At 61.2% G+C, this 26,412-nt stretch overlaps 2 protein-coding genes across 3 annotated transcripts; both read right to left on the bottom strand.

The window, feature by feature from the left end:
* Positions 1–4,184: 4,184 nt before the first annotated feature.
* CCDC194 (coiled-coil domain containing 194) lies at positions 4,185–10,289 on the bottom strand. Of its 2 annotated transcripts, none has more exons than XM_079328372.1 (8): positions 10,034–10,289; positions 9,877–9,940; positions 9,381–9,450; positions 7,537–7,699; positions 5,382–5,478; positions 5,176–5,308; positions 4,509–4,589; positions 4,185–4,296 (listed from the first exon to the last, which is right to left on the bottom strand). In XM_079328372.1, the coding sequence occupies exons 1-8, from the start codon at positions 10,247–10,249 to the stop codon at positions 4,287–4,289; spliced, it is 834 nt and encodes a 277-aa protein (XP_079184498.1). In that variant the 5' UTR covers positions 10,250–10,289; the 3' UTR covers positions 4,185–4,286. The 2 variants fall into 2 exon arrangements, with proteins under 2 accessions (XP_079184498.1, XP_079184499.1); XM_079328373.1 differs by having other exon boundaries at positions 4,204–4,296; positions 4,524–4,589.
* Positions 10,290–18,760: 8,471 nt separating this feature from the next.
* On the bottom strand, positions 18,761–26,375 carry LOC306813196 (cartilage intermediate layer protein 2-like). The gene is given in 8 exon segments (XM_079328400.1): positions 18,761–19,110; positions 19,112–21,231; positions 21,318–21,475; positions 21,559–21,667; positions 21,758–22,036; positions 23,363–23,542; positions 24,774–25,046; positions 26,109–26,375. Coding segments are annotated over 8 exon segments (3,495 nt in total). The 5' UTR covers positions 26,230–26,375; the 3' UTR covers positions 18,761–18,855.
* Positions 26,376–26,412: the final 37 nt, after the last annotated feature.

The raw sequence follows: 26,412 nt of genomic DNA, 5'->3' as shown, positions 1-26,412 counted from the left end.
GAACTGGGAACAGAATTTCCCAAGTGGGAACAGAATTTCCCAACTGGGAACAGAACTCTCGAACCGGGAATAGCATTCCAGGCGTGTGGGGATGGGTTAATTAGGGCGGGGGGTTAATTGGGATTTGTGCTGATGCCGCGAGGCTGCGAGGAACCCTCGGGGAGGGATGCAGGGACGCAGCGACACGGGGACAGGGGTGGCAGTGTCACCTCGGAGGGTCAGGAATGGGGATGTCCCCTCGGGGAGGTGGCAGTGTCCCCTCGGGGGGGTGGCAGTGTCCCCTCGGGGGGGTGGCGGTGTCCCCTCGGGGGGGGCAGGGGTGGCAGTGTCCCCTCGCGGGGGTGGCAGTGTCCCCTCGGGGGGGTGGCAGTGTCCCCTCGGGGGATTCAGGGATGGCAGTGTCCCCTCGGGGGGGGTCAGGGGTGGCAGTGTCCCCTCGGGGGGGTGGCAGTGTCCCCTCGGGGGGGTGGCGGTGTCCCCTCGGGGGGGGTCAGGGGTGGCAGTGTCCCCTCGGGGAGGTGGCAGTGTCCCCTCGGGGGGGGTCAGGGGTGGCAGTGTCCCCTCGCGGGGGTGGCAGTGTCTCCTCGGGGGGGTCAGGGGTGGCAGTGTCCCCTCGGGGGGGTGGCAGTGTCCCCTCGGGGGGGTCAGGGGTGGCAGTGTCCCCTCGGGGGGGTGGCAGTGTCCCCTCGGGGGGGTGGCAGTGTCCCCCTCGGGGGGGTCAGGGGTGGCAGTGTCCCCTCGCGGGGGTGACAGTGTCTCCTCGGGGGGGTCAGGGGTGGCAGTGTCCCCTCGGGGAGGTGGCAGTGTCCCCTCGGGGGGGGTCAGGGGTGGCAGTGTCCCCTCGCGGGGGTGACAGTGTCTCCTCGGGGGGGTCAGGGGTGGCAGTGTCCCCTCGGGGGGTGGCAGTGTCCCTCGGGGGGGTCAGGGGTGGCAGTGTCCCCTCGGGGGGGTGGCAGTGTCCCCTCGGGGGGGTGGCAGTGTCCCCTCGGGGGGGTCAGGGGTGGCAGTGTCCCCTCGCGGGGGTGGCAGTGTCTCCTCGGGGGGGTCAGGGGTGGCAGTGTCCCCTCGGGGGGGTGGCAGTGTCCCCTCGGGGGGGGTGGCAGGGGTGGCAGTGTCCCCTCGCGGGGGTGGCAGTGTCTCCTCGGGGGGGTCAGGGGTGGCAGTGTCCCCTCGCGGGGGTGGCAGTGTCCCCTCGGGGGGTCAGGGGTGGCAGTGTCCCCTCGCGGGGGTGGCAGTGTCCCCTCGGGGGGGCCGCGGGTGACTCAGTGTTATTCGCAGCTCAGGAAAAGGAAGCGGCGGTAGCTGAGAATGGCTCCGGCTGCGACACCGGCCGGGCCATCGCAGACACTTCCCGGTCCCCAAGGGACGTGGCGGAGCAGCCAGGGCAGGAAACAGCCACCGGGCGGGGGTCAGCCCCGCCACCCGCCCCCCCGGGGCCCCCGGGATCCCCCCGCGGCCCCCCGCGCATCCTGCGGGGCTGGGGGGTCGCGATATCCGCATGGGATGGGGACAGGGTGACAAAGGCGGGGACAGGAGCGATGTCCCATAGCCTGGCCATTCTCTGTGGGACGGGACAAGGTGACAATGGCGGTGGGGACAGTGGCAGGAGCTGGTGTCCCTCGTCCTGGCCCCCCCGGGCTGCCCCCCGGCATCCTGCAGGGTTTTGTGGTCGCGATATTCCCGTGGGTTGGGGACAGGGCGACAGTGGTGGTGGCAGGAGCGATGTCCCACAGCCCGGTCCCCCTCTATGGGATGGGGACAAGGTGACAATGGCGGTGACAGGAGCTGGGGTCACATCCTGACTCCCCCCAGATTCCTCCCGAGCATCCTGCGGGGTTTTGGTGTCGCGACATCCCCATGGGTTGGGAACAAGGTGACAGCGGCCGTGATGACACCCCCATACACCCTCGGTGGCACCGAAGGACAAAGTGACAGTGTCCCCCACCCCCATCAGCCCTCCCACCCCAAGCGTCACCCTTTGTCCTTCGCTGGGTCCCCTCCATGTCCCCACGGTGTCCCCAAGGTGTCCCCAAGCCCGCCCCGACCCGCAGGGACCGAGCTGGGGACACGGTGCCACCCCCTGCAGGGACAGACACCGGGAGTGGCCCCACGACAGCGTGAGGGGTGGCTCTGTGTCCCCCAATGTCCCCTCGGGCTGTTTTTGAGTTTCCTGGTGTCCCCTCGGGTGATTTGGGGTCCCCCAGTGTCCCCTCGGATGTTTTGGGGTCCCCCAGTGTCCTCTCGGGTGTTTTGGGTCCATCGGTGTCCCCACGGGGTGTTTTGGGGTCGCTGGCAGAGCTTTGGGGACCTCGGGGTGGGAGAAATCCCTGGAGTTTAGGGGAGGACATTTGGGATTGGGGAGGGGACATTTGGGGTCAGGGGCGCAGGGGACAGCGGGCTGGTGGCACAGGGACATGTCCCGGCCAGCAGCGCAGCTTTTATTGCCCAATATTCCCAAATTTCCCCCAAATTCCCGACGTTCCCGGGTTCTGGAGCGCGGGAACTCCCGGAGCGGATTCTGGGGAAAACCGTGCCCGGGATGAGCCGAAAATGTCCCAAAAAATGGAAAAGGGACCCCGCTGTCCCTTGTGCGGCTGCGGGATGGGGAGGGAACACCGAGGGAGTGACACGGGATGGCGGAGAAGAGGGAGTGGGGCTTGGGGGGGTCGGGATCGGGATCGGGATCGGGAACGGGATCGGGAACGGGAACGGGAATGGAATCGGGATCGGGATCGGGAACGGGAACGGGAACGGGAACGGGAACGGGAACGGGATCGGGAACGGGAATGGAATCGGGATCGGGAACGGGAACGGGAACGGGAATGGAATCGGGATCGGGAACGGGATTGGGAACGGGAACGGGAACGGGAACGGGAACGGGAACGGGAATGGAATCGGGATCGGGATCGGGAACGGGAACGGGAATGGGATCGGGAACGGGAACGGGAACGGGAATGGAATCGGGATCGGGAACGGGAACGGGAACGGGAATGGAATCGGGATCGGGAACGGGATTGGGAACGGGAACGGGAACGGGAACGGGAACGGGAACGGGATCGGGAACGGGAACGGGAACGGGAACGGGAACGGGAACGGGATCGGGATCGGGATCGGGAACGGGAATGGAATCGGGATCGGGAACGGGAACGGGAACGGGAATGGAATCGGGAACGGGAACGGGAATGGAATCGGGATCGGGAACGGGATTGGGAACGGGAACGGGAACGGGATTGGGAACGGGATCGGGAACGGGAACGGGAACGGGAACGGGATCGGGAACGGAATCGGGAACGGGAACGGGGCTGGAAATGGGAACGGGATTGGGAACGGGAACAGGAACGGGAATGGGATCGGGAACGGAATGGGAACGGGAACGGAACGGGAACGGGAACGGAATGGGAACGGGAACGGGAACGGGAACGGGAACGGGAACGGGAACGGAACGGGAACGGAACGGGAACGGGAACGGGAAGGGGAACGAGATCGGGACAGGGACCGAGATCAGGATAGGGGCTGGGACACAAAATGGGATAGGGATCGGGACATGGTGGGACCGGGATCGGGATCGGGATTGGGGCACGGCGGGATCAGGATCATGACTGGGACCAGAACACCCAATGGGATCGGGATCGGGACTGGGACACACAATGGGACCGGGATCGGAACACAGTGGGGTCGGAATCAGGATCGGGACATGGCGGGATCGGGACACACGGTGGAGTTGGGACCCTGTGGGATCAGGGTCAGAATCATGACACGGCAGGATTAGGATGTGCAGTGGGATCGGGACACACAATGGGATCAGGACACGGCGGGATTAGGATCACAGTGGGATCGGGACCCTGTGGGATCAGTGCACATGGGGATATGATGGGACCGGGACACACAATGGGATCAGGAATCACTGTGGGGTTGGGACATGGGATGGGGTCAGGAGCCACTGTGGGGTCAGGGCGCAGGATGGGATCGGGGCCCGGTGGGATCGGGACATGGGATGGGGTCAGGAATCACAGTGGGATCAGGACCCGATGGGATCAGGGATCAATGGGATCAGGGATCAATGGGATCAGGACCCGTCTTCCACCCCCTGAGCCGTGGTGGCTCCGGGCCCGTGACTGGATCCCGCTGGTCCCGGCGCTGGGAGCACAGCGGCACCGGGAATGTCGCAATCAGCACCGGGAATGTCGCGATCGGCACCGGGAATGTCGCAATCAGCACCGGGAATGTCGCGATCGGCACCGGGAATGTCGCGATCGGCGGGGCGGGGCCGGGGGGGCTGCGGGGCCTCAGCCCTTCCTGCAAAGGGGGGCACAGGGGTGAGTCCCGCTGCCCTGGGGACACGGGTGACAACGGCAGCGAAGCCACCGTTCCTTGCTGTGCCCCCTCCTCGGGGTGTCCCCTCTCCCCGGAATGTCCCCCTCGGGCTGTCCCCCCTCTCTGGGGTGTCCCCCTGGGGCTGCCCCCTCTCCCCGGGGTGTCCCCGCTCCCCGTGTCCCCCCAAAAGGTACCGGGACGGGGGACACCTGCGCCCGCTGCCTCTGTCGCGGCCCCGCCGCCGCAGCGCCTCCAGCTCGGCCGCGTAATCCCGGCTGTGGGGACAAGAGCCACGTCAGGGGTGGCCCTGTCCCGGGGAGGGGACACGGGGGGTCCCCAGGGGGAGGGGACAGGGACAGGGACAGGGGGGACAGAGAGGGGACAGGAACAGGGATGGAGAGAAGGGGACTGGAGGGACACACGAGGGGACAGAGATGGGGACAGGGACAGGGATGGAACAGGGACAGGGACAGGGATGGGGATGGGGGGGAGGGGACTCCATGGGGAGGGTGTCACAAGGCAGGATGTCACAAGGATTGGGGGGTGGCTTCTTTTAGGGGGTGGCTGCTCTGAGGGTGGCCCAACCCTGCAGAGGGTGACAAGGTCCTTACGGGGTGGTGTCCCCAAGGGACAGGGGGTGTCCCTGGGGGGCCAAGGTCCTTACAGGGGGTGTCCCCACGGGACAGGGAGATGTCCCCCGGGGACAGGGACCTTACAGGATGCCACTTCTGGGGATAAGGACCTTATAGGGAGGTGTCCCCGCGGGACAGGGTGGTGTTCCCATGGGACAGGGTGGTGTCCCCGCGGGACAGGGGGTGTCCCCGTGGGACAGGGGGTGTCCCCGCGGGACAGGGACCTTACAGCGTGTCCTGCAGCTCGCTCTGCCGCGCCTCGCAGCGCTCCCGCCGCTCCCGCAGCTCCCGCTGCTGCTCCAGCGCCTCCTGCAGCCGCCGCCGCAGCTCCCGCTCCTGCTGCGCGCCCCGCGCCACCTCCTCTGGGGACAGTGGCGACAGCGGTGTCACCCCAGCACCCCCCGGCGCGGGGGACAGAGAGGGGACAGAGCTCACCTCGCAGTGTCACTTTGTCACGGGCCAGCTCAGCCCGCTCGCGCCGCAGCGCCACCAGCTCGTCCCCCAGCGCGGTGACATTGGCGTCCAGGCTGGCCTGGGGACAGGGGACACGTGGGGACACGTGGGGACACGTGGGGACACGTGGGGACAGAGCTGGGCAGTGCCACCCCCAAACCCCGGCTCCTCACCCTGCTCCTCTGCCTCAGTGTCACCCCATGTCCCCAAGCTGTCCCTACGCTCCTGGTGGCTTTGGGTGACCCCTCATCTTCCTCAAAAATTTGGGACACGGATTTGGGGGACACGGATTTGGAGACATGGATTTGGGGACAAGAATTTGGGGACAAGAATTTGGAGACATGGATTTAGGGACAAGGATTTGGGGACAAGGATTTGAGGGGAAGGATTTGAGGAGATGGATTTGGAGAGACGGATTTGGGGAGACGGATTTGGCGACACCGATTTGGCGACAACCCCTGAGGTGATGCCACTCCTGGGGAAGCCACGACTGCCCCGACAGGCCGGGGTGACCCCGCGGGTGACACCGCCGGTGCCAGCGAGGGGACAGCAGCTCTCCCAGAGCCGCCCAGCCCAGCCCGGGCCATTTTCCAGCCTCTCCGGGCCATTGTTCAGCCGGATGAGCCCGAGAGGGGCGGCGGGACCCGGCTCTTCCTCCGGGCCCTTCCCCGGCTGGAACCGCAGCTAAAAATACCCGGGAAGGACGAACCGGGAGCGCCGCCCCCGCCGCGGGCTCGGGAGCGGCAATTACCGGGATGGAGGCAGCGGGCACGGCCGGCAGCGGCAGGGCACGGGCGGGATGGGGCCGGAGATGGTTTTTGGGGTGTCCCCTGTAGGGATGCGACGGCTGTGCCCCGCCGGGATGGAGCCAGGAGCACCCCGGTCTCGTTTTTGGGGTGTCCCCTGCTAGGATGTGGTGGCTCTGTGCCCCTGGGAGCACCCCGGGCTCGTTTTTGGGGTGACCCCTACAGGGATGTGGGGGCTTTGTCCCTCTGGGAGCACCCCGGTCTCGTTTTTTGGGGTGACCCCTACAGGGATGTGGAGGCTTTGTCCCTCTGGGAGAACCCCGGGCTCGTTTTTTGGGGTGTCACCTACAGGGATGTGGGGGCTTTGTCCCTCTGGGAGCACCCCGGGCTCGTTTTTGGGGTGTCTCCTGTAGGAATGGGATGTCTCTATCCCCCTGGGAGCACATTTGACTCCGTTTTTCGGGTGTCCCTTGTAGGGATGTGGTGGCTGTGTCCCCCCCGGGAGCACCCCGGGCTCGTTTTTGGGGTGTCTCCTGCAGGGATGTGATGGCTGTGCTTCCCCAGGAGAACGCCGGGTTCGTTTTTGGGATGTCCCCTGCAGGAATGTGGGAGCTGTGCCCCGCCGGGAACATCCCAGGCTCTTTTTTTGGGGTGTCTCCTGTAGGGATGTGACATCTCTGTCCCCCCGGGAACATCCCAGGCTCGTTTTTGGGGTGTCCCCTGCAGGGATGTGCTGGCTCCGTCCCCCAGGGGGCGGCGCTGAGGGGACAGAGGGTTCCCGTTCCCCTCCCAGTTCCAGTTCCCAGTTCCTATTCCCAATTCCCCATCCCATTCTCCACCCCAAAATGACCAAGCACCGCCTTGTCCCCACCCCTCCTCCACCTATGGGGACAGGGGACAGTGGTTAGACCCCGGATAAGGGGACAGTGAGCGCTGTCCCCGTCCCTTCTCCACCCCAAACCGGCCACCACTGTCCCTCTGGCCACCTACGGGGACAATGGACGGTGGTGAGGGGACAGTGACCATTGTCCCTATCGCTTTTTTCACCCCGAAGTGACCAAGCACCGCCTTGTCGCCACCCCTCCAGCCACCTCTGGGGACAGGGGACAGTGAGGGGCTGCTGAGGGGACAATGAGCGTTGTCCCCATCCCATTTTCCACCCCCAACCGGCCACCTCCGGGGACAGGGGACAGTGGTTAGAGCCCGGAAAAGGGGACAGTGACCATTGTCCCCATCCCATTTTCCACCCCAAACCGGCCACCACTGTCCCTCTGGCCACCTCCGGGGACAGGGGACACTGGTTAGAGCCCGGATAAGGGGACAGTGACGAATTATCCCCGTCCCCATCCCATTTCCCACCCCAAAGCGGCCGCCCCCACCCCTCCACCTACCGCCCGCTGCCGGCAGGACGCGAGGCTGGCATTGTCCCTGCTGCTGTCCCCTCGTGCCCGCGCCAGCTCCCGCCGCAGCTCGTCCCTGTCGCTCTCCAGGCGCTCCCGCAGCCGCTCCAGCCGCTCCAGGCGATCCCCGAGCTCGCGGCTCTCGTTGGCCGCTCTGTCGCGACATCCCCGCAGCTTGCCCAGGGCCTCGGAGCGCCACACCATGACGGCCACCGCCACTGTCACCGCGGCCACCAGCAGCAGCAGAGCCGCGCACAGTCCCAGCACCTTCAGGGTGGCTTTGGGCACCGCGGGGTCCATGCTGAGGGGACACGCGGGACAGCAGGGGACAGGAGGGGACAGGAGGGGACAGGAGGGGACAGGAGGGGACAGCAGGACCCGCTCCGCTGGTGGCCGTGCCGGGATGTGCCGCTGGCGCTGCTGGCGGCTCCGTAATTGTCGCGCGTGGGCTGAGGTTTGTCGCAGGTCCCAGCCCAGAATAGGTTTTGGTTGGGCTCTGTCCCAGCTGCGGGGACAAGCCGGGGTGACCTCGGTGACCGCCGGGGGTTCCCAGCTGTCCCCACCGCGGGGCTCGGTGTCACCCGCGGCGAGGAAAAGCTGAGTTTGGTCAGGTTTTATTGGGAATTGGTTCGAAAAGGAGATTGGGGAATATCTGCGGCTCGGGCAGCGTTGTCATGTCCCTGTGTCCCCGTGTCCCTGTGTCCCCATGTCCCCGTGTCCTTGTGTCCCTGTGTCCCTGTGTCCCCGTGTCTGCACGTCCTTGTGTCTGTGTGTCCTTGTGTCTCCGTGTCTCCGTGTCCCTGTGTCCCTGTGTCCCTGTGTCCCCGTGTCCCTGTGTCCCCGTGTCCCTGTGTCCCTGTGTCCCTGTGTCCCTGTGTCCCCATGTCCCCGTGTCCCCGTATCCTTGTGTCCCTGTGTCCCCGTGTCCCTGTGTCCCTGTGTCCCTGTGTCCCCATGTCCCCGTGTCCCCGTATCCTTGTGTTCCTGTGTCCCCGTATCCTTGTGTTCCTGTGTCCCCGTGTCCCTGTGTCCCTGTGTCCCCATGTCCCCGTGTCCCTGTATCCTTGTGTTCCTGTGTCCCCGTGTCCCTGTGTCCCCATGTCCCTGTGTCCCTGTATCCCTGTGTCCCTGTTGTCCTCGTGTCCCCGTGTCCCTGTGTCCCCATGTCCCTGTGTCCCCATGTCCCTGTGTCCCTGTCCCCTCCCTCCAAGTGGTGGCTGGAGGGGAATGGTCACTCTGGGATGTCCCCATGGAGTTGGGGACACTGGGACAAGGCAGAGCACCCTGAGGCCACTGTCACCCCCAGGCTGGGTGGGGACAGTCCCTGGTCACCCCCAGAGGGGACAGGGGGACCCCGGGGTGCTCGGGGTCACAGGAGCAGCATCCCGAGCAGGAGGAGGAGGGTGGGGACACCGGGGGACATCGCGGGCCTGTCCCCTGCGGAGCGCTGGCTCCTCACGTCCCACAGCTGCTCCTGCAGGAGCTGGATCTGCCGCTGGAGCTGGGACCTGCCGGGGACAGCGACACTGGGGACACGGACAGGGACACTGGGGACACGGACAGGGACAGGGACACGGGGGACACGGACAGGGACAGGGACACGGACAGGGACAGGGACAGGGACAGGGACACGGGGGACACGGACAGGGACACGGGGGACACGGACAGGGACAGGGACACGGGGGACACAGACAGGGACACTGGGGACACGGACAGGGACAGGGACAGGGACAGGGACTCTGGGGACACGGACAGGCACAGGGACAGGGACAGGGACAGGGACAGGGACAGGGACACGGGGTGGCAGCGGGGGTGGGGACGGCTCGGGGTCTCACCTGAGGCTCTGCTCCGCCACCAGCTGCTCCCGCTGCCATGTCACCTCTGTCCCCAACGCCCGGTTCTGCTCTGCAGAGGGGACAGGCGACAGGGTGGCCCAGGGGACAGGAGGGACAAGGGATTGGCAACAGAGTGGCCATGGGGACAGGGACAGGAAAAGACAGGGGACAGGAGGGGACAGGGGACAGGAGGGGACAGGGGGCTGGGTGACACAAGGGACAGGGGACAGAGTGGCCATGGGAGCAGGGACAGGAAAAGACAGGGGACACAGTGGCCCAGGGGACAGGGTGGCCATGGGGACAGGGGACAAGGTGTCGCAGGGGACAGGTGACAGGACAAGACAGGGGTCAGGGTGGCCCAGGGAATGAGGGTGGCACAAGAGACAGGGATCAGAAGGGACAGGGGACAAAGTGACCCAGGGGACATTGCCTAGGGTGGCACAGGGGACACCCAGGGGACATTGCTCAGGGTGGCCCAGGGGACAGTGGCACTCACCCTCCAGCCGGGTGACATTGGCCAGCGCCCGCTCCAGCTCCAACCTTTGTCCCTGCAGCGCTCCCTGAGGGGGCGACAACGGTGACAACGCTGCCACCCCCCCTCGGGCTGTCCCCAAACCCCCCCAGAGCTCTGTCCCCGTGTCCCCAACACCCACCAGCTCCTCCCTGCAGCGCTGCCACCTCCCTCGCGACACGGCCAGCGACTCGTTGGTGACATGCAGAACTTTCCGCAGCTCCGCCGTGGAATTGTCGCCCTGTCCCCCGCAGCGACACAGCAGCGCGGGGACAGCCACTGCCACCGCCACGGCCACCACCAGCGCCACCGTGGCCACCAGGGTCACAGCTGCCACCACCTGCCAGGGCCCCGCCATGACTGGGACGCACGGCGGGTTCTCATCCCAAAACTCAGCGGTTTCGGTTCTCCAAAATTAAAAAAAAAAAAAAAAAAAAAAAAAAAAAAGGGGTTTTCCAGGAAATCACGTGCTTCCCAAAATCCCCCGCACGGGGACAATCGGTGACCTCCGGGCTGGATTTGGGGACATTCCCAGCCAGGGTTTGGGGACATTGCCGGGGTCGGTTTGGGGACATTCCTGGGCTGAATTTGGGGACATTCCTGGGCTGGATCTGGGGACATTCATGGGCTGGGTTTGGGGACATTCCCCGGCAGGATTTGGGGACACTCCTGGTCTGGATTTGGGGACACTCTTGGGCTGGATTTGGGGACATTACCGGGATGGATTTGGGGACATTCCTGGGCTGAATTTGGGGACACTCTCGGGTCGGATTTGGGGACATTCTCGGGATGAATTTGGGGACATTCCTGAGCTGGATTTGGGGACATTGCCAGGGTCGGTTTGGGGACATTCCCAGGATGGATTTGGGGACATTCCCCGGCAGGGTTTGGGGACATTCCTGGTCTGGATTTGGGGACATTCCTGGGTTGGATTTGGGGACATTCCCGGGCAGGATTTGGGGGCATTCCCAAGCTGGATTTGGGGACACTCCTGGTCTGGATTTGGGGACATTACCGGGATGGATTTGGGGACATTGGGGTTTGGGGGGTGGGGGATTTGGGATATGGGGTTGGGGGATTTGGGATTTGGGAATTTGGGGTTTTGGGCATGGGGGTGAATGGGTATGGGAGATTTGGGGGATGTGGGGTTTGGGATTTGGGAGATTTGGAGTATAAGGGGATAAATAATTTGGGGTTTGGGGGGCAAATGGGTTTCGAGGATTTGGGGTTTGGGGGTAAATGGATTTGGGGTATGGGGGGTAAATAGATTTGAAATTTGGAGTTTAGGGTTTGGGGGACTTGGGGTTTGGGGGATAAATGGTTTTGGGGGATTTGGGGTATGGGGGATTTGGGATGTGGGGTACTTGGAGTTTGGGGTTTAGGGGATTTGGGGTATGGGGGGATTCGAGGTTTAGGGGATTTGTGCTGTGGAGTTTGGGGTTTGGGGCATTTGAGGTTTGGGATATTTGGGATGTGGGGTACTTGGAGTTTAGAGTTTAGGGGATTTGGGGTACCTGGATTTTGGGGTGTCCGGGGTTTGGGGGATTTGGGATGTGGGATTCTTGGAGTTTGGAGTTTAGGGGATTTGGGGTACCTGGATTTTGGGGTGTCTGGGGTATGGGGGATTTGGGATGTGGGATTCTTGGAGTTTGGAGTTTATGGGATTTGGGGTACCTGGATTTTGGGGTGTCTGGGGTTTGGGGGATTTGGGGCACGAGGTACCTTGGATTGGGGATACTCAGGGAATGGGGGGATTTGTTTTATGTGATATTTGGGATCAGGGTCTGGGATATTTGGGATTTGGGATACTCAAGGAAAGGGGAATCTGTTTTATGGGATATTTGGGATCAGAGATACTGAGGATATGGGGGATCAGGAATATGGAATATTTAGGATTAGGAGCCTGGGATTTGGGATTGGAGATTTGGGATATTTGGGATCAGTTTTATGGGATATTTAGGATCATTTTATGGGATATTTAGGACCATTTTATAGGATATTTGGGATCAGTTTTATGGGATATTTGGGATCAGTTTTATGGGATATTTGGGATCAGTTTTATGGGATATTTAGGATCATTTTATGGGATATTTAGGACCATTTTATAGGATATTTGGGATCAGTTTTATGGGATATTTGGGATCAGTTTTATGGGATATTTGGGATCAGTTTTATGGGATATTTAGGATCAGTTTTACGGGATATTTAGGACCATTTTATAGGATATTTGGGATCAGTTTTATGGGATATTTGGGATCAGTTTTATGGGATATTTGGGATCAGTTTTATGGGATATTTAGGATCAGTTTTACGGGATATTTAGGATCTGGCTACCTCAAATCGATGGGATTCAAAATATTCACCCTTTGGAGCATCTGGGCTATAAAATCACCAGGATTTGGGATTTTTCCCTGGGATGTGACACCCCAAAATCCTGGGGGACCCCAAAATGGGCACAGGGATCCTCCTTCCTCCCTCACCACCCCAAAAATATCTGCTCCACTTTTAGGACTTTTTCATCTTCATGTGACAAATTTTTTCTTTTTTTTTTTAAGCCAGAAAAAAAAAGGAGAAAAACACCAAATATTTACCAAAACTTCCAGGCGCTTTTTTTTTTTTTTTTTTTTTTTTTTTTTTTAAAGGGTGTTTTTTTTTCCTTTTTTATTTGTTATTTTGAGGCGGATTTTCGCCATCTGGAGAATGAAAAGGTTCTGGCAGAGCTGGTGAAGTGTCAGCGAAAAGGCTTTAAAAATGTTGTTATTATTATTATTTATGGGCTGCAGCCCCAGAGGGGGAAAGGAAGCCAAAAAAAAAAAAAAGAAAAAAGGTTCAAAAATAGCTGGAAAAAATAAAACCAAAAAACATATAAAAAAAAAAAAAAACAACCCGGGGATGTTTTTTCCAGAAGCTCGTTTTGAATGTTTGGGATGCAAAAGCTGAAAAACAAAAAAATATATTAAAAAAAAATTAAAAATACCTTGGGCAAGCACGGATATATTGGGAAAGAGAGGAATTTTCCTGTGGAATTCTACATTGGGAAAAAAAAAAAAAAAATTAAAAATCTGTGATCTCACAGCCCCTCAGGCTGTTCCCCAAAATTTTTTTTTGATTTTTGGGATTGGGGTTTTGTTTTTTTTTTCCTGCTCCCAGCTCGTTGTCCCCAAAAAATTCCCAGTTCCAGGAGGGTGGATTCTGGTTGGAATTCCACAGCTGGATGGGGCTGGAATTCCACAGAAAAATCCTGGCTGGAATTCCACATCTGGATTCTGGTTGGAATTCCATAGATGGATCTGGGTTGGAATTCCATAAAGAAATTCTGGTTGGAATTCCACATCTGGATTCTGGTTGGAATTCCATGGAAAAATCCTGGCTGGAATTTCACAGCTGGAAAGATTCTGTTTGGAATTAATATAAAAATCCTGATTGGAATTCCACAGCTGGATCCTGATTGGAATTCCATAGAAAAATCCTGGTTGGAATTCCACATCTGGATCGGGTCAGAATTCCACAGCTGGATCCTGATTGGAATTCCATAGAAAAATCCTGGTTGAAATTCCACAGCTGGATGGGGCTGGAATTCCACAGCTGGATCAGGCTGGAATTCCACATCTGGATTCTGGCTGGAATTCCATAGACGGAACTGGGTTGGAATTTCATAAAAATCCTGGTTGGAATTCCACAGCTGGAATTTTGCAGTTCAGGATTCCCAGGGATTCCCCAATTTGGGGTTCCCAGTAATTTCCCAGTTTGAGATTCCCAGGGATTCTCTAATTTGGGGTTCCCTGGAAAGCTCCAGTTCAGGATTCCCCAATTTGGGATTCCCTGGGATGTTCCAGTTTGGGATCCCCAGGGATTCTCTGATTTGGGGTTCCCTGGAAAGCTCCAGTTCAGAATTCCCTAATTTGGGGTTCCCTGGAATGCTCTGGATCCCTCGGGATTCTCTGGTTTGGGGTCCCCAGGAATTCCCCAATTTGGGGTCCCCAGGGATCCTCTGGTTCCCTTGGGATACTCAATTTTGGGGTCCCCGGGGGTACTTTGGATACCCCAGAATTCTCCAGTTTGGGGGTCCTGGAGATTCTCTGGATCCCCCAGGGATGTTCATTTTTGGGGTAACCAGGGATGTTCAGCTCCAGAATTCCCAGGGATTCCCTGATTTGGGGTTCCCTGGAATGCTCAATTTTGGGGTCCCCAGGGATTCCCTGATTTGGGGTCCCCAGGGATGCTCAGAACCCCAAATTCTCAATTTTGGGGTCTCCAGAGATTCTTTGGATCCCCAGGGATGTTCATTTTTGGGGTTCCCAGGGATGCTCAGAACCCCAAATTCTCAATTTTGGGGTCTCCAGAGATTCTTTGGATCCCCAGGGATGTTCATTTTTGGGGTCCCCAGGGATGCTCAGCTCCAGAATTCCCAGGGATTCCCTGATTTGGGGTTCCCTGGAATGCTCAATTTTGGGGTCCCCAGGGATTCCCTGATTTGGGGTCCCCAGGGATGCTCAGGATCCCTGGGAATGCTCAATTTTGGGGTCCCCGGGGGTACTTTGGATACCCCAGAATTCTCCAGTTTGGGGGTCCTGGAGATTCTCTGGATCCCCAGGGATGTTCATTTTTGGGGTCCTCAGGGATGCTCAGAACCCCTGGAATGCTCATTTTTGGGTTCCCTAGGATGCTCAGGACCCCAAATTCTCAATTTTGGGGTCCCCAGAGATTCCCTGGATCCCCCAGGGATGCTTAGGATCCCGAATTCTCAATTTCGGGGTGCTCAGAGATTCTTTGGATCCCCATGGATGTTCATTTTTAGGGTCCCCTAGGATGCTCAGGATCCCAAATTCTCAATTTTGGGATCCACAGGGATGCTCAGGACCCCAAATTCTCAATTTCGGGGTCCTCAGAGATTCCCTGGATCCCCAGGGATGCTCATTTTTGGGGTCCCCGGGGATGCCCCATTTATGGACAGAGCCTGGAAAGGAGGATCCCAAATTTTCCTTCCCCTTTTCACCCCCTGTTCCCTCTCACTTTTTTTTTTTTCCTTTCTTTTTTAAAATAAATTTATTTTTGTGGTTTTCTCTCTATTTAGGGCCTCCCCAGCTGCTTCCTTTTATCCTTTTCATTCAGACCCTGTCATTACATTTTCCATTCTTTCAAAGAAAGAAATTTTTTAAAAAAACACAAAAGCCGCTTCCCAAGCTCCTTTCCAGCTCCTCATTCCCGAAGGGAGGGCGGTGGAATATCCCAAAATTCCCAAAATAAAAAAAAATCCAAAAAAATTCCCAAATTCTCCCGCTTCCCTGTAGGGTTTTAGTTTCTTTTTTTAACTTTTTTTTTTTTGCTTTGATTTGGGGTTTTTTTTTTTTTGCTTTTTTGGAGGGGGAATATCCCAAAAAAATCCTCCACGAGATCCCGACGTGCTGGCATATCCTTTTCCCTTTTTTTTTTTTGGGATCTGGCCATCCCAAATTACCGGGGCGGGTCGGGAGCTGCCGGCTCCGGGCTCCCGTTCCCATTCCCGCTTGGAATGTGGCCTGGAATGGGGGAAAAAATCAGCTGAATTTATTTTTTTAATCCCATTTTTCCTCTCTCCCGGAATATTCCCATCCCTTCTTCTGCCTCCCGAACCCTCCGGGTTTGAATCCATCTCTGGATCACCCCAAAATTCACATTTAGGGGATCCTCGCTCCATCCCCATCCCACATTCCCATTTTTTAGCATCCCTGGTGTTAAAAATGGGGAAATTGAGGAGTTTTGACCCAAAAATTGCGAAAATCCACTCTGGATCCTCCACCCCACAGCTCGGTGCTCCCGGGGAGTTCCTGGGATTGGGATTCATCCCTTCCTGTCCTTCTTTTGGGGTTTTTTTGCCTTTCCCCCATTTCTTCCCCTTTTCCCTCTTTTTTTCTCCCATTCCTCCCAATTTTTCCCCTTTTTTTGCCTTTTTCCCCATTTTTTCATTCCCGGCTCCAGGAGCCGCTTCCACCTGCCCCAAACCGAACGGGAGGTGGGAAACGATCCCACATTCCCGACATTCCCACAATGAATTCCCAAATTCCCGGATTCCCACAGGATCCTGGAATCCCGCATTCCCGAATTCCCTAATTCCTGATTCCCAAACTGAATTCCTGAATTCCCGAATTCCCGGATTCCCGGTATTCCCACACTGAATTCCCGAATTCCCACATTCCCATAGGATCCCGGTATTCCCACACTGAATTCCCAAATTCCCGAGTTCCTGCATTCCCGGATTCTCACAAGATCCCGGATTCCCAAATTCCCGCATGCCCAGATTCCCACAGGATCCCGAATTCCAACATTCCCACGGGGTCCTGGCATTCCTACACTGAATTCCCGAATTTCCGAATTCCCTTATTCCCATAGGATCCCGGCATTCCCAGATTCCAGAATTCCCAGATTCCGGCATTCCCGGATTCCCGCATTCCCACTCGATCTCTGCATTCCCACACGGAATTCCCACATTCCCATAGGATCCCGGTATTCCTATACTGAATTCCCAAATTCCCGAATTCCCGGATTCTCACAAGATCCCGGATTCCCAAATCCCCGCATTCCCGGATTCCCACAGGATCCCAAATTCCCGCATTCCCGCTTTCCCGGATTCCCACAGGACCCTGAATTCACGAATTCCCGCATTCCCATATTCCCGCATTCCCATATTCCCGGATTCCCGATTTCCCGCGTTCCCGGATTCCAGGATTCCCACATAATTCCGGCATTCCCTTATTCCCAAAGGATCCCGAATTTCCCCCATTCCCGGATTCCCCCATTCCCGGATTCCCACAGGATCCCGAATTTCCCCCATCCCCGGATTCCCCCATTCCCGGATTCCCACAGGATCCCGAACTCCCTTATTCCCACAGGATCCCGGCATTCCCAGATTCCAGCATTCCAGGATTCCCACAGGATTCCCACAGGATTCCCGCATTCCCTTATTCCCAAAGGATCCCGGATTCCCCCATTCCCGGATTCCCACAGGATCCCGAATTCCCACATTCCCACAGGATCCCGGATCCCGGCCCTGTCCCGGCCGCTGCCACCGGGAACTTCCCCCGGGTTTCCCTGGGGACAGTGGGGACAATTCCAGGCACTCGGGGAAAATCAGGGGAGAAGCGGGATCCGGGAAAAAAAACAGGATCCAGGAGTGAACGGAATCCGGGGAAAAAAACCCAGGATCCAGGAGTGAACAGGATCCAGGGAAAAGCAGAATCCAGGAGAAAACAGCACCCAGGAAAAGGAGAATCCAGGAAAAGGGGAATCCAGGAAAAGGGGAATCCAGGGATAAGAAAAATCCAGGATAAGGAGGATCCAGGGATGAGAGAGAGATTCAGGGACAGGTGGGATCCAGGGAAAGCACCCAGGAAAAGGAGAATCCAGGATAAGGAAAATCCAGGGAAAAACAACACCCAGGATAGAGAGAATCCGGGATAAAGAACAGTCGGGATAAGGAGAATTCGGGATAAGGAGAATTCGGGATAAGGAGAATCCAGGATAAGGAAAATCCAGGGGAAAAACACAGGGAGAATTCGAGATAAAGAAAATTCAGGGGAAAATAACAACCAGGATAAGGAGAATCCAGGATAAGGAACAGCTTGGGATAAGGAGAATTCAGGGATAAGGAGAATTCGGGACAAGGAAAATCCAGGGGAAAACAACAAGCAGGACAGGGGGAATCCAGGACAAGGAGCAGCCAGGCACAGGCAGCACCCAGATTTTGGGAAGGAGGGGTTGGAATGAGACCTCGTCATGGAATCTCAACATTCCAGGTGCCTCCTCCCTCCCTCTCCCTCTCCCGCCCGCCGTGGGATCGCATCCCGGCGGGACGGGGCCGGGATTTGGCCGCGTTTTCAGCCAAGGAACCCCCCCGAGGGCCCCCGCGCCCCCTTTGATCCCGCATCCAGCGAAAAGGGTGGAAAAAAGGGTGGAAAAATGCCGCGCCGGGGCCAGGGCGGCTTGGAGAAGGGAAATGTTGTCCCAGGTTTGGCCCCATAAACGCCGCCTGTTCCATTACAGCATCCTCGGCTGGGACGGCGAGCAGGGGAAAAAAAAGGGGGGGGACACCTAAAAAAAGCTTCTGGGGGACACCCAGGTGGCAGCAGGACAGAGCCACCCTGTCCCTCACCCTGCTGGGGTCACGCAGGGGGTGGCCAGCTGGTGGCTTGGCACATCCCGGTGCCAGGAGGGGGGCGCTGGGTGGGTCCCCCCACCCCCTCCCCGCCCCGTCTGCCACGTCCCGCTGGCCACGGCGAGCTGGCAAGGAGCCCCCCCTCGCTCCGTGCCAGCCCCGGCTGAGCCCGGCCCAAGGCAAACAGGAGCGGCCGGGATGGTGCTACCGAACGGGGGCAGGGTTTGGGGACAACGGGGACACGCGGGGGACACGCGGGGGACACGCGGGGGACACGCGGGGGACACGCGGGGTTGGGCCCCCCCCACCCAAATCCCGGAGAAGCCCAGCAGCCAGGCGGGTGTATAATAACAATTGTATATTTTTATAATAAATAATGTACAAATCCGCCCAAATCTGGGCCGCCGAGGCACCGGACCCCCAGTGGGGGTGGCGCCGTAGGGAGGGAGTTTTTATCCGCGTTATCCTTGGGGTTTCCTCCCCCACCAAAAATCCAGTTTTTTGTAGGATTCGGGGTTGAAATTCTCCCCGCGCGGGGGACAAAGCACCGGGCGGGGACCCCATTGCCATGCCCACCCCTTCTCCCCTCTTTTTAATTCCTTTTATTTCGTTCCCCGCCGCGGGGCTGAGCACCAAGAGGAGGCAGCGACAGCACCGGGGGGGATGGCGGGACCCCCTCCCCACGTCCCCGCTGTCCCCCCGCCCTCCAACTCCGCTGTCCCCCCAATTCTTCGGGCGTTATAAATGAGCGCGGCCAAAAGCGACACAAAAAAAAGGGGGATAAAAGGGGGGGAGGCGACAAAGCAGCGCCGGGGAGGGGACACGGAGGGGACTCAGCGCTGTCCCCTCAGCCGGCCCGGTCTCCGCTGGGGGGTCCGGCGGGTGGGGCCGGGGGCTCCGGAGGAGAAGTCCATCACTTCGGGGGGAGCGCGGCGCAGCTCGGATCTCCCCATCTCCCTGCGGATCTCCTGCAGCGCCTCGCCCGGAGAGCTCAGCAGGCGCTGGAAGAAGCTCTCCCTGCCCGGCGGCCGCTCCTGGCAGCTGAAGGTGACGGCCGTGCCCTCCCCCGCTCTCATCTCCCGCGAAAAAACCATCCGAGGTGCCCGCGAAGCAGCGGCCGATGGCGATTTCCTTGGCCAGCCGCGGGTTCTGGTCCGTCACGGTGTAGATGCCGTAGTTGTGGCCCAGCGGGTCCAGCGGGGCCAGCATGGAGAAAGCTCCGGTGTGGTTGTTATCGGCCAGCGGCGGGTGGCGACTCAGGTAGTCCCTCAGTAGCCCGTTGATGGCCGTGCGGCGGCAGCTGCCCTGCGGCACGATGGACACCAGCGTTCTGTCCACCAGGCTCTGGTCGAAGAGCATCCCGCCGCACTTGAACTCCACGCAGGCCCCCGAGGTGTTGTCCAGCAGCGGGTCCCGCACGCTCCGGCTGTCCCGCAGCCCGTAGAGCTGGCCCCGAGTGCGGGGGTGGCTCCCCCCGACGTTCCGCGACCTCACCATGTACTCCTGCGGCCCCTCCAGCTGCACCTTGATGAAACACGCCCGGAACTCCTGCGGGTTGGGCCACCACGCCAGGTAGTCGCCGGTCCAGGAGGTGACATCGCTCTCCCTGAAGGGCACCACGTTGTACTCGTACTTGTCCACCTCCACGCGGTAGAAGCGCAGGTGGTTGGCGCTGACCGGCGCCTCCTCGCACTCCCGCAGGCTCCGGTAGGAATAGACGGGCCCGTTACTCTCGTCCACGTTGTTGGGGTCGGGTTTGGCCACGTTGATCTGGAACGCCGTTTTCTTCAGCGCCGCGTCCTCGTGGTCCGAGCGCCGGTAGCCCAGCTTGCCCAGGTAGGGCTGGGCCACCCCCACGGCGTTGGGGTTGAGCTTAGGGCTGGAGGCCACGGCTTCCAGCTCCTCGCCACCCAGCGTGGCCGTGACCAGCGCCGTGTAGGCGTCGGGGCGCTGGCCGTCGCAGAAAGCGGGCAGGCAGGCGCCGTTGGGGCCGGTGACCACGCTGTCGAAGCGGCCCCAAGCCCGCGGGTTGCTGGGGAAGCCGGGCTGCGGCTCCAGGTTGATGAGGCTGACCACCACCCCTTCCAGCTGCTCGTAGGGGTTGAATTTCTCGTTGCTGTAAGCCCTGACCTTAACGAAGCAGCGGCGATCCTCGGGCACGTCCAGGTTGAAGAGGCGCCGCTCGCGGATCTCCAGGTTGCCCACCAGGAATGTCCTCTCCTCCCTCTTCCTGCGGCCGCCTCCAGCCGGCCGCAGCACGCCCTCCTCCTCCCACAGGCCGCTCTCGGGGTTCAGGGACCACAGCTTCATCTTCTGCAGGTGCTCCGCCATCCACACCTGCCCCGCGTCCATCCTCACCTGCACCGGCCCCGCCTGCAGCGCCGCGCCGCTCTCTCCTTCTCGGAAATCCACGGCGAACATCCCGTAGGTGCGCAGCGGGACGATTTCCCCCTCGGCGTTGGCGAAGCTCAGGTCGCTGGAGGCCGCGCTGGCCGTGCCCATGTCGCGGGGATCCACGAAGGTCACGCTGGCTTTGACCGTGCCGTTAAAAACCTCCCCGGACGGCCGGAGGAAAACTCCTGCCGGCAGCAGCAGCTCCCCGACGGGCTCCCGGCCGCCGGACTCCCCCAGCGGGATCGAGTTGCTCCGGCCGCCGTCCAGCTCCACCGGCTCCTTCTTGCGCATCATCTTCACCTCGTGGTACACGGCTCCTCCTCGCCGGTCGAAGGGCAGCACCTTGACCGCGTCCACCAAGCGCTGCTGGCCGTCCACGAAGCGGGCGACCAAGCGCCGCGTGTCCGGCGGCACCTCGATGGTGAAGGAGCCCTGGTAGCCGGTGAAACCCACTTTTTTCCCCCCGAGGAAGATGTGGCCGAAGCGCAGCGGCTCCCCGGTGTCCGCCGCCGTCACCCGGCCCTGCACCAGCACCCGGGGCTGGGCGCAGGGCCCGCAGCCGCACTCGGCCACCACCTTGACGGGCAGCACGGACCCCGCGCACTGCACCTGCCTCAGCTCCATCCTGCGCACCCCGCAGCAGCGCCCCGACTCCTCCCCGCACCCCGCGGGCTCCGCGGGGCCCCCCGGGCACGGCGAGGACGGGCAGCGCCCCACGTTGTAATAGCGAGAGCCGCCGGCATCCTGCGGGCACTCGCTGGGCAGCTCCACCAGGCTGGGCTCCGGCTCCGCCCTGCAGCTCTGCTGGCCCTGGGCTAGGGAGGGGGCACGGAGGGGGCGGCATTAGAGGGGTCAGCGGGGGTGTCGCCACCCCTGAGGAGCCCCCGCGGTGCTCGCTCACCCAGCACGGTGAGCAGCGCGGGCTCGGAGCGGATGGCGCCCGCCTCGGAGCTGGCTTTGCAGTGGTAGGTGCCCGCTTGCCCCGGAGCCACATCCCGCAGCTCCAGGCGACCGCTGGCGCGCTGAGCTGGCCCCTGCAGCAGCGTCCCGTTGTGGTACCTGCGGCGACAGCGCGACGAGGCTCAGCGGGGACAGCGCCACCAGCACCGCCTGCGCTCCCTCCGCCCGCTGCGCCGCCTCACCAGAAATATTTTTGGGGCGCGGGGGTGCCCGAGGCTTTGCAGCAGAAAGTCACGTCCTGCCCGGCCTCCCGCACCTTGGCCGCGGGGTGCAGCACCATGTAGGGCTTCTCTGCCAAGGGGCAAAAAGCCCAGCTAGCCCACGGGCAACCGCGGCTCGCCCAGCCAGGGGAGCCCCCAAAATCCACCCCCCTATTCTCACCGAGCCGCCGCATCCTCAGGTGCGCCACGGCCACGCCCGAGCCGTTGGTGACGATGGGCGCCAGCGCGGGGGCGAAACCGTCGCGGTGGGCGCTGAGGTTGGCGGAGGGGCCGGGGCAAAGCCCCGAGGCCACGAATCGCCCGCGGGCGTCGCTGCGGGCCAGCGGCGCGGGGTGACCGGGCAGGTAGAGGCGGGCACCGGGCAGCGCCGCCCCGCTGGAGGACAGCACGGTGCCGTGCAGAGTGAGCCCCGGGCAACCTGCGGGGGGCGCTGCCGAGGCTGGAGGGGAGGAAGAGAGGTCTCACCTGTAAGGCCTACAGGTGTGATCACCTGGCCAAAGGTGAGGTGGAAATGAGAGCAGCAAGGTGAGGGTTTGAAGGGTTTTGGCTCTTTGTGTCCCCTCCCCTGTAGTCCCCAGGGTACAGGTGGGTGGCACTGTGCGGTTCGGGGTCCCTACCTGTGCACAGGTGAGTGCCGTGTGCCTGGGCAGGGTTTGGGGGTCTCTAACTGCCATCCCTCAGCTCACAGGTGAGTGTCACGTACCTGGGCAGTGTTTGGGGGTCCCTACCTGCTCACAGGTGAGTATCACATACTGGGCAGAGTTTGGGGGTCCCTATCTGCCATCCCCCAGGTGTGTCACGTACCTGGGCAGGGTTTGGGGTCCCACCTGCGCACAGGTGAGTGATGTACCTGGGCAGGGTTCAGGGATCCCTACCTGCCATCTCCCCAGACACAGGTAAGTGACCCCACAGGGTTTGTGGTCCCACCTTCGCACAGGTGTGTGACATACCTGGGCAGGGTTTGGGGGTCCCACCTGCGCACAGGTGTGTCACGTACCTGGGCAGGGTTTGGGGTCCCACCTGCACACAGGTGTGTGATGTACCTGGGCAGGGTTCAGAGATCCCTACCTGCCATCTCCCCAGACACAGGTAAGTGACCCCACAGGGTTTATGGTCCCACCTGCGCACAGGTGTGTGACATACCTGGGCAGGGTTTGGGGGTCCCACTTGCGCACAGGTGTGTGACATACCTGGGCAGGGTTTGTGGTCCCACCTGCGCACAGGTGAGTGACATACCTGGGCAGGGTTTGGGGGTCCCTACCTGCACACAGGTGTGTCACGTACCTGGGCAGGGTTTGGGGGGTCCCTGCCATCCCCCAGGTGTGTCACGTACCTGGGCAGGGTTTGGGGGTCCCACTTGCGCACAGGTGAGTGATGTACCTGGGCAGGGTTTGTGGTCCCACCTGCGCACAGGTGTGCCACGTACCTGGGCAGGGTTTGGGGGGTCCCTGCCATCCCCCAGGTGTGTCACGTACCTGGGCAGGGTTTGGGGGTCCCACCTGCGCACAGGTGTGTGACATACCTGGGCAGGGTTTGGGGGTCCCTACCTGCACACAGGTGTGTCACGTACCTGGGCAGGGTTTGGGGGTCCCACCTGCGCACAGGTGTGTGACATACCTAGGCAGGGTTTGTGGTTCCACCTGCGCACAGGTGTGTCACGTACCTGGGCAGGGTTCAGGGATCCCTACCTGCCATCTCCCCAGACACAGGTAAGTGACCCCACAGGGTTTGGGGGTCCCTACCTGCGCACAGGTGTGTCACGTACCTGGGCAGGGCCCGGCGCACGGGCGCCGCTCGGTGGCCTTGCCGCGGCAGTGCAGCTCCTTGAGCGGGGCGGGGCTGCGGGCGCTGCGGCAGCGCCGGGCGCGGCTCTGCGTGCCCCAGGTGCCGCAGGTGCTGCGCGAGCAGCGGCTCCAGGGCGACCAGTGCGACCAGTAAACGTCCCCTGCGCGAAAGAGGGGTGACTGGGAGCCGGCAGGTGAGATACAGGTAGGACAGATGACATACAGGTAGGACAGGTGTGATACAGGTGAGAAACAGGTAAGATACAGGTGTGATACAATGCGACAGGTGAGATACAGGTGAGATATGGGTGTGATACAGGTGAGATATGGGTGAGATAGAGGTGACATTCAGGTATGATACAGGGGGGATTGAGGTGTGATTCAGGTGTGATGCAGGTGAGATACAGGCTAGATAGAGGTGGAATATAGGTGTGCCAGGTGTGCCAGAGGTGGGACACCACTCCAGCTGCCCCCAGGTACCTGAAGACACCCCCCAGATACTTCCCAGGTACCCCATACACCCCTCAGGTACCAGATATCCCAGGTATCCCCACTCCCCCGCAGGTACCCCATGCACCCCAGGTACCCATGTACCCCAGTAGCCCAATCCCCCCGCAGCTCGCCCAGGTACCCCATGTACCCCGGTACCCCGTACCCCATGTACCCCATGTACCCCACGTACCCCATGTACCCCAATACCCCACGTACCCCATGTACCCCACGTACCCCATACCCCAGGTACCCCGTACCCCATGTACCCCATGTACCCCGGTACCCCACATACCCCATGTACCCCATGTACCCCATACCCCATGTACCCCGGTACCCCACATACCCCATGTACCCCATGTACCCCACGTACCCCATACCCCAGGTACTCCAGTACCCCATATCCCATGTACCCCATACCCCATACCCCAGTACCCCATGTACCCCATACCCCAGTACCCCATGTACCCCATGTACCCCATACCCCAGGTACCCCATGTACCCCATGTACCCCATACCCCATGTACCCCGGTACCCCACATACCCCATGTACCCCATGTACCCCACGTACCCCATACCCCAGGTACCCCAGGTACCCCAGTACCCCATGTACCCCGGTACCCCAGTACCCCATGTACCCCATGTACCCCATGTACCCCGGTACCCCATGTACCCCACGTACCCCATACCCCAGGTACCCCGTACCCCATGTACCCCACGTACCCCATACCCCAGGTACCCCATACCCCACGTACCCCAGGTACCCCATACCCCAGGTACCCCACGTACCCCATACCCCATACCCCATGTACCCCACGTACCCCAGGTACCCCATACCCCAGGTACCCCATACCCCAGGTACCCCATACCCCAGGTACCCCGTCCCCCCGCGCTCCCCCTCACCCCGCGGGCAGAGGAAGCGCACGCTGTAGTTGGCGCAGGCGGCTCCGGGGCGCTGCTCGCGGTGCAGGCAGCGCAGGCCGCGCTCGGGGCTGGCGTGCACCCGCTGGCCCAGCGCCTCGGGCGAGCGCCAGTCCGTGCTGCGAGCCTCCATCGCCACCGGCCGAGCGCACACACGCCCCCCGTAGTAGAAGCGGATGGCGGCCAGGCTCTCGTGGTCACCGTCGCCGCCCGGGTGGTCGATGTTGAACCAGGAGGTCCAAGCGGCGCCTTTGCCTGGGGGGAGGGGGGTGTGGGGAGGGACAGTGTGGGGTGGGGGCAGTGTGGGGTGGGGACAGCGAAGGGACAGAGTGGGGACAAAGGGGATGGGGTTGGGATGGGGACAGAGTGGGGTGGCGTCAGTGAGGGGGTGGGGACAGCAAGGGGACAGTGTGGGGACAATGGGGACACAAGGGGACAGAGTGGGGACAATGGGGACACAAGGGGACAGAGTGGGGACAATGGGGAAAGGGAAGGGGATAGGGACAATGTGGGGACAGTGAAGGGATAGGGACAGCGACGGGACAGTGTAGGGACAGTGAGGGGATGGAGTGGGCATGGTTTGGGGATGGTTTGGGGATGGTTTGGGGATGGTTTGGGGATGGTTTGGGGATGGCATAGGGACAGTGTGGGGGACAGTGTGGGAAAGCTTGGGCACAGCATGGGGACGGTTTGGGGACAGCATGGGGACGGTTTGGGGACAGCGTGGGGACATGGAGGACAGCGGCTGTGGGGGTGGAGGGTCACCACTGTGGTCACTTGGGTGGGAATAGTCCCCTGGGGCCATGGGAATGTCACAGTGGTGTCACAGGGAGGTGGCACAGAGCAGCCAGCAGAGCCCGGGTGTGGCCAGCAGGACCCAGGTGTGGCCAGCAGAGCCCGGGTGTGGCCAGCAGAGCCCAGGTGTGGCCAGCAGGACCCAGGTGTGGCCAGCAGAGCCCGGGTGTGGCCAGCAGAGCCCAGGTGTGGCCAGCAGAGCCCTGGGGTGGCCAGCAGAGCCCAGGTGTGGCCAGCAGGACCCTGGGGGTGGCCAGCAGGACCCTGGGGTGGCCAGCAGAGCCCAGGTGTGGCCAGCAGGACCCTGGGATGGCCAGCAGAGCCCGGGTGTGGCCAACAGAGCCCAGGTGTGGCCAGCAGAGCCCTGAGGGTGGCCAGCAGAGCCCAGGTGTGGCCAGCAGAGCCCTGGGGGTGGCCAGCAGAGCCCGGGTGTGGCCAGCAGAGCCCGGGTGTGGCCAGCAGAGCCCTGGGGGTGGCCAGCAGAGCCCGGGTGTGGCCAGCAGAGCCCAGGTGTGGCCGTACCTGCCGTGCCCAGGTCCAGCTCCTCCAGGTCGGGCTGCAGTTTCCAGGGTTTCTCAGCCTTGCCCGGCTCCGAGTCGTTCTCCAGCGGCTCTGGGGGGACACAGAGGTGGCACTGCCACATTGCCACATCCCCGGGGTCCCCCCCCAGCCGTGTCCCCTGCCCTGAGCCCCACCGAGTCCCAGGGGACAGGATTTGCAATGTCCCCAAGGCCAGGCTGGCCGTGTCACCGAGGGTGGGCTGCGGTGTCCTGGTGGCCAGGGGTGGCACAGGGGGTGGCACAGGGGGTGGCACAGGGGGTGCACA

The sequence above is a fragment of the Erithacus rubecula genome, assembly GCF_903797595.1.
Source record: "Erithacus rubecula genome assembly, chromosome: 28".
Classification (NCBI taxonomy): domain Eukaryota; kingdom Metazoa; phylum Chordata; class Aves; order Passeriformes; family Muscicapidae; genus Erithacus; species Erithacus rubecula.
This window is presented reverse-complemented; position numbering and strand designations above follow the sequence as displayed.